The sequence below is a fragment of the Rhinopithecus roxellana genome, chromosome 13 (genome assembly GCF_007565055.1).
Source record: "Rhinopithecus roxellana isolate Shanxi Qingling chromosome 13, ASM756505v1, whole genome shotgun sequence".
Classification (NCBI taxonomy): Eukaryota; Metazoa; Chordata; class Mammalia; order Primates; family Cercopithecidae; genus Rhinopithecus; species Rhinopithecus roxellana.
This window is the reverse complement of record NC_044561.1, coordinates 11092674-11100570: the sequence shown is the minus strand read 5'-3', so window position 1 is coordinate 11100570 and position 7897 is coordinate 11092674. Positions and strand designations below refer to the sequence as shown.

General features: G+C 50.8%; 1 gene segment (V, D, J or C); it reads right to left on the bottom strand.

Annotated features, from left to right (window-relative positions):
- Positions 1 to 6732: 6732 nt before the first annotated feature.
- On the bottom strand, positions 6733 to 7483 carry LOC104676889. The segment is given in 2 exon segments: positions 6733 to 7226; positions 7352 to 7483. Coding segments are annotated over 2 exon segments (450 nt in total).
- Between the last annotated feature and the right edge of the window lie 414 nt (positions 7484 to 7897).

Genomic DNA, 7897 nt, shown 5'->3' with positions numbered 1-7897 from the left:
GTCAGGGCGCAGCTGCTGAGGGATCTGAGTCATGGGGGACAGATCAGGCTGGGAGACACCCTCGGCTCTAAGCCCTGTCCCTACCTGTGCAGTGAGAGAGGAGCAGGAGGAGGAGAGGAATCAGGGCCATGGTGGACATGGCTACCTCTGAGGCCACAGACCCAGGGTTGGGCTGCCCCAGGCCGCTCTTATCACAGCGTCACTGGGCTCACAGGGGAGGGGCTGACCATGCAAATGAGTTCCCCCATTGACTCTCCCCCAGGTGCACTCACAGGGACCAGGCCCTTGGACAGGGAGGCTGGCATGAGGCAAGAGTTTGCCCCACGGGTAGGACCAGAGAAAGAAGCAGCTGCTGGGACCACACACAGGTCATGTGTAGAGGACTCTGCCAGGCACAGATGGGACAAGGCTGCAGAGTCCCAGGAGGAAGTGAAGGAGCAGCCCTGGGCCTCTGTCAGTTGAGGGCTTCCCAGCTGTGAGCACCTCTTCTGCAGAAATACACAGAGAAGGTCTCACTGCGCCCCCTGCTGGTCCGCAGGCAAACTTCTCCTTTTGCAATGATCAGAATCTTCCCTCTGCTTTGCTTCCTTAACTCTTGTCTTTCAAACATGCGGGAAGAATTCCTTCAGGGAACAATGGAGCTGCGGTCCTGGTGCCATCCCTGACCCCGGGCCTCCCTCTGCGGGGCAGGGGGCCAGCAGGGGTGGCCTGCATGTAATATTGGTCCAGGAAAGTGTGTGATCTGCCCTGGAGCTGAGGACACAATGCCAGGGCAGAGCACCAAGAGGATCGCTTCACCAGGAGGCTCTTGCTCAAGATGCTGCTGTGACTAGGAGTTCACTGAGGGGAAACACGCCATGCAAGATCTCAGGCCCTTTCTGAGGAAGGTGCTGGGAGGAGACGCTGAGGCAGACTCCGAGGTGGGGGCTGCAGGTGTGGAGGGGTATATGGGCCCAGGTGTGCAGCAGGGAGGATACTGCGGGGCCCTCGGGCTGATTCTCCTCCATCTGCTGGCTAGAGGCTTGACCGCGGCTGTGCCTGTCATCAGTTCTCCTATTAGAGACTCAGCTCTGAGGAAGTTCCAGGACAAGTTCTAGAACCTGGGACAGGAGATTGGGCAGGGGACATTCCTGGGAGGCTGGAGAAACAGTGGCAAAGAAATTAGGGAAAGGGTGGAGTGGCAGGTGCTCTGAGGTGGGACACAGGGAAGGGATCACTGAACCCCAGGCTGTCGGAGAGGAGGAGATGGCCCAGAGTGTGTGGTGGGTAGAGGCCCACTCTGAGAGAAGCCCTGATGCCATGACGGCCACAGGCGGTGCAGGCGGAAAGGCAGGGCTGAAAGGCTGTGGTGAGCTTGGTGTATGTCTGTCCCACTGTGACCATGGCATGACAGTGTGGAAACAAGTTAACTCAATTCAGAGGCAATCACAGCTGCAGGGACTCATTTTCCTCCTTTATAAAAACAAATGCAGGTCTTAAAATAACATGTGACAGGAGACTCGGGTTGCGTTGTTATCCGTTCATTCACTCATTTATTGACCCATTTCCCATTTAGAAAAAAAAAAAGTGCAGCTAGTTGCCAGCACTCATTTCTTGGGCAAATGGGAAATGGGTTCGACACATATTTAAGGAAGGGCTGGCATGGATCAGACACTGGGGATGTAACAGGGGTTTAGGGACAGGACTCAGGTCATGGAGCAGGAGATGCTGGGCAGAAGAGGAGGATAGAGATGGCTCCAGAGAACATCCCCAGTCTGAGGATTTCATGGTGTTCCCCAGAGGAGTCGACGGCTGAGAGCCAAGGTCTCCCACAGACCCCTCTCTCCCTAGCATGCAGCTCAGGGCATATAAGGGTCTCGGTGGCTGCAGGGCCTGCGGGGGCAACGCCCTGAGATGCCTGAGCTTTGACTTCACATGGAGCTCAGGTGGATGCGCAGGCCGCAGGAGGAGGGCACTGCCCGTGTCCGGAGAGGGGTGCAGCAGCAGTGCTGCTGGTGGCCGTGGAAGCATCCCACTCAGATGCCTCTTCAGGAGAACTTGCAGGAGCATCACAGGAAACTAACATGTCCCCTGCCCCTGGGCTGGCTCCAGGCAGTGAGGAGCCCAGGGCTCCCTCCAGCCAGGTCTTCCTGCAGGAAGCAGGGCACTTCTAGTGAGCACCCCTGGGAAAGAACCCACTCCGTCGGCTGAGGCTTTATCTGACGTCTGACCTGCCTGTGGGTTGGGGCAGTTCCTAGTGATCCCTCTTCCCTCTCTCCTTTCATGGGGGTCAGAGCCGGGTCTGAAGCCCACCCACCCCCCCCATGCCAAGTCCTTCCCCGTTTCTCTTTCACCAGTGTCTCTACCCTCCATAAAAGAAATTTCTGATTAATTATAGAATCTACTTATCAAAGGGGCCAAACAAAAAAAGACTTCTATTTTAGAGAGAACATCTCATCCATGACACTGTGAGAGGCACTATTGTGCCATTGGCAGCCTCATCCTCAAGCTTGAGCTCAAAGGTGTGCAAAGCCTCAGCACTGGCAGCGGCTTCCACTCACACAGAGAAAAGGCTGGGGACCCTGAGCCCTGGTTCTGCTTCGATCTCAGTAGAATCTTGGTAAAGACCAGGGAGGCAAGGCTGCCTGTCTTGTCGTGTTTCCAGTAAATGTCATAGCAAATAACATTGGTGTTACTGCTCAGGGTGCAGGTGAGTGTGAATGATGATCCCAGAGATGCACAGAAGGAGTCACAGAGCATCCAGATAATCAGAGAACAATCAGCAAGGCTGCCATCCTGTGCTGAATAGTGAAAATCAGCCTGTGCTGAATAGTGAAAATTAGCCTGCAGTGAATAGTGAAAATCAGCCTGCAGTGAATAGTGAAAATCAGCCTGCAGTGAATAGTGAAAATCAGCCTGCAGTGAATAGTGAAAATCAGCCTGTGCTGAATAGTGAAAATCAGCCTGCAGTGAATAGTGAAAATCAGCCTGCAGTGAATAGTGAAAATCAGCCTGTGCTGAATAGTGAAAATCAGCCTGCGCTGAATAGTGAAAATCAGCCTGCAGTGAATAGTGAAAATCAGCCTGTGCTAAATAGTGAAAATCAGCCTGCAGTGAATAGTGAAAATCAGCCTGCAGTGAATAGTGAAAATCAGCCTGTGCTGAATAGTGAAAATCAGCCTGCCGTGAATAGTGAAAATCAGCCTGTGCTGAATAGTGAAAATCAGCCTGCAGTGAATAGTGAAAATCAGCCTGTGCTGAATAGTGAAAATCAGCCTGCAGTGAATAGTGAAAATCAGCCTGTGCTGAATAGTGAAAATCAGCCTGCAGTGAATAGTGAAAATCAGCCTGCAGTGAATAGTGAAAATCAGCCTGTGCTGAATAGTGAAAATCAGCCTGTGCTGAATAGTGAAAATCAGCCTGCAGTGAATAGTGAAAATCAGCCTGCAGTGAATAGTGAAAATCAGCCTGCGCTGAATAGTGAAAATCAGCCTGCAGTGAATAGTGAAAATCAGCCTGTGCTGAATAGTGAAAATCAGCCTGCAGTGAATAGTGAAAATCAGCCTGCAGTGAATAGTGAAAATCAGCCTGTGCTGAATAGTGAAAATCAGCCTGCCGTGAATAGTGAAAATCAGCCTGTGCTGAATAGTGAAAATCAGCCTGCAGTGAATAGTGAAAATCAGCCTGCAGTGAATAGTGAAAATCAGCCTGTGCTGAATAGTGAAAATCAGCCTGCAGTGAATAGTGAAAATCAGCCTGTGCTGAATAGTGAAAATCAGCCTGCAGTGAATAGTGAAAATCAGCCTGTGCTGAATAGTGAAAATCAGCCTGCAGTGAATAGTGAAAATCAGCCTGTGCTGAATAGTGAAAATCAGCCTGCAGTGAATAGTGAAAATCAGCCTGCAGTGAATAGTGAAAATCAGCCTGTGCTGAATAGTGAAAATCAGCCTGCAGTGAATAGTGAAAATCAGCCTGTGCTGAATAGTGAAAATCAGCCTGCAGTGAATAGTGAAAATCAGCCTGTGCTAAATAGTGAAAATCACTCCCCAGCCTGGAGCCCAGAGATGACCAGGGAGGCCAAATTGCCTCACATGGGGCTGGGGAACTTCCCTGAGGTCCCTGAGGGATAGTTGTTACCCCTCTGGGTCTGAGGTTTGGGGACATGTCCCAGGTGCTCCTGAATCCAAGTTGTGCCTTGATTGACAGTATGACGGCTGTTTCCAGGGCAGGTGATTGTCATTGTCAGTCCTGGCGACTCGGTCAGTGAAGGAGGCTGTCAGCATCATGTGGATCATAGACCCAGGAGGGTGGAGACAGAGAGAACACTGAGCCCTGTGAGGAAGGGAGTGGAGCAGAGGTGGGCTGAGGACCGCATGGAACCTTCTCCCCAGAGCAGGACGGGCCTTAGCTGGGCAGGGAGGGAAGAGGACAAAAAGCAGAGGGGCCAGGTCATGGTGCAGGTGCTCAAGAGATCTGCACCCCAAGACTCCAGCAGCAACAGTGAAAGTTCCTAAGTCTCTTTTAGTCTCTACAGGTCTCAATGGGAGAGAATGTCCTACATTCAAATATGTCCCTGCACCCGGATCACCTCCAGGACCCCTCACCCATAGGCAATGTCTCTGTTGTTTTGAGGAAGAAGAGGAGGATGAGGAGTTGACCTGAACCAGGCCCCACAGGGTGAGAGAGCCTGATCCTAGACCGCCTGAGTGTCCCTGAAGGTTCTGACAGCTGCAGTCACTTCCCATCTCAGCTCAGTGAGCTCACTGTGCACTCAGCTCCCCTCCAACCTCCTGAGGAGCTTCCCAGTTGGCAGGGCCAGACACGCTCACCTCCTGAGACAGCCTCACAGGTCCCCAGCTGACCCCATGCCCCTTGACATCACCAGGACACAGCCCTGCTGACTCACTGAGGGTCTTGCAGGCATGGGCTTGATTGTGCTGTTCACTCCCCAGAGGCTGGCGCTCAGGGAGGAGATGGGGAAGCCAGAGGGACTGTTCTTAGAGACCACAGGAAATGACCTGAGGAGCAGGTAAGCAAGCAAGCACGGTGTTCTTATTCACATTTAATTTTACAATAGTGTTGGCAGCAAGCCCCCCACAATCTGGCCATAAACTGGCCCCCAAACTGGCCATAAACAAAACCTCTGCAACACTGTAAGGTGTTCTTAATGACCCTAACACCCGTGCTGGAAGGTTGTGGGTTTTCGGGAAGGAGGGCAAGGCACACCTGGCCCGCCCACGGTGGAAAACCACTTAAAGGCATTCTTAAGCCACAAACAATAGCATGAGTGATTATGCCTTAAGGGCCTGCTCCTGCTGCAGGTAACTAACCCAACCTATTCCTTTAATTCGGCCCATCCCTTTGTTTCTCGTAAGGGATACTTCAGTCAATTTAATATCTGTAGAAACAATGCTAAAGGCTGGTTTGCTGTAAATAAATATGTGGGTAAATCTCTGATCGGGGCTCTCAGCTCTGAAGGCTGTAAGACCCCTGATTTCCCACTTCATACCTCTATATTTCTGAGTGTGTCTTTCATTCCTCTAGCGCTGCTGGGTTAGGGTCTCCCCGAATGAGCTGGTCTCGGCACAAAAGAAAACAGGAAGTATTGGTAAAGACCTCATCTGCACCTGATAATACTTCTCCACCTAGGATTCCGCAAAGCATCACCTCTGTTCGTGGAGGTATTTCCAGCTTATTTTTGAAGTAGGTCACTTTCTATCCGATTCTGAAATCACCCTTTTCACCTAAATTATGACAGCATTTGAGGATGCTCACGATCTTTTCAGCCTCCGTGAATTTACCTATCATGGAGATTTGAGTCATTCGTTTCAGGATATTTGCGTTTTGTTCCTTTCACTGAGCATAATTTTTCAAGGTCCGTTCATATGGAGCTCATTTCAGCACTTCCACCTTTCAATGGCTGAGTCACATAACCTTGGATGGAAGAAGGGTCTGTTATATTTCCATGTGCATTGTACAAAAGTGCAAAGCAGGGGTGTCCCATCTTTTTATTTCCCTGGGCCACAATGGAGGAAGAAGAATTGTCTCAGATCACACATAAAATTGATACTAACAGTATTGATACCAAGAGTATCAATAGCTGATGAACTATAGAAAATTACAAAATATATCATAATGTTTTATTAAAGTTTGCAGATTTGTGTTGGGCCACATTTAAAGCCTTCCTGGGCTGCATGTGGCCTGTGGGCTGTGGCTTGCAGACTTGATGGAAAGCATTGTGTGCTGTCCCAGTCAGAGCTAAACTCTGTTACAGGATCTGGTTAGGCCTTCTACACCTCTAATAGCACAATCTCTGACTTCTAGTTGCTTGGAAAACCACTCAACCATCCAAACACTGAAGTTTGGTGTTATTCTTTTGTCTCATAGATGGGAACCAGAAACATAAAAATTAGAAAACTAGCCTCATGCTCAGCAGAATGGCATAAATACATTTCAAAGTCAAGCTTCCTAGTAGTTGAGGACATGCTCTTTAACTGAGAATCTCAATCTGGGATGATTTTGTCCCCAAGCATGGGACATGTGGTAGTGTCTCAAGACAGTCTTGTTGTCATCAATGAGGGGAGGGTGTTAATAGTATCTAAAGGTAGAGACCAGAGATGCAACTGAATATCTTATGCTGTACAAGGCAGACCCCAACCAGAACATCCATAATGGTGTGGCTCAGAGACCCTGTTATAAACTACATTTATCCCACAATTGATCATGCACATATCAGAAAACCAGCCATCAAGGTGTGGAAGAACAGATTGGTATTCTGAAAAGGAAAAGAGAAAGTCATAAGCTAAGTTCACCTCAAGCACTTAGGCAGGAGAGAAAGGAGAGCTACCCTCCCCAGTGGAGACAGGATGAGGCTGGCCCAGGTAGAGATACTCTAAGGGGTTTCTGTCTCACTTCCCCATGGGTCTGGAGCACTGTGTGATAACTGCTGCTATCATAAGACTGACAGTAGTAGTCAGCCTCGTCCTCAGTCTCCAGCCCAGAGATGGTGAGGGAGGCAGAGTTGGAGGAGCTGTCAATGGAGCCAGAGAACCGATCAGGGACCCCAGAGGGTCTTTCGTTATCATCATAGATCACAGTGGTGGGGGCACTGCCCGGGCGCTGCTGGTACCACTGCACGTAGTAGCTCCCAATGCTGCCACTGCTGCGGGTGCAGGAGATGACGACTTTCTGTCCCACAGACCCAGACACAGAGTGGGGCTGAGTCAGCATAAAGTTGGCCCAAGAGCCTGCAAGAAGAGAGCGACATAGAGATCAGCGGGGAGAGATGAGGACTGGTTCCCAGGCAGGAGGAACAGATCATCAGCCCAGGTGACATCCAGGAGCCCTCCCTGAATTCCCTGCAGGAAGCCACCTGTGCAGTGAGCGAGGAGGGTGAGGAGTAGTGGAACCCAGGCCATGATGGAGACGCTCCAGGCTCTGCTTCCTGAGCCCCAGCCAGGACTGAGCCCACCAGCCCTTCTTATCTGTCACTCATATCCTCAGAGTGGGAGGGCTCCATGCAAATTTCTCCCTTTCTGGAGGTTGCACAACCCCCTCCTTTGACCCCAGACAAGGTTGTGACTGAAAAGTGGAAAGGTTGTACAAGGGGGGGGAGCAACACCATCTGGAGGGCACAGAAACACCAGCAGGTGGAGGGAAAACAGCAGAGGATCTGGGGAGCTCTGGTTAGTTGCTTAGACCACAGCGCCCTCTGGTGGATACGGCAGTCATGTCCACCCCGGGCAGGTGCAGGTGCTCAGTGCCCCTGACCTTCCATCCTGCACTGCTCCCAATTCCAGCCACTGTCCAGGGGGCCTCTGCTCAGCATCCTATGCTCACTGAAATATGTTCAGATAGGCCAAGGCACAGTACTCTGGTTAAGACAGTCTCTTTCACTTTGTGTTACTGGAGGTGGGGA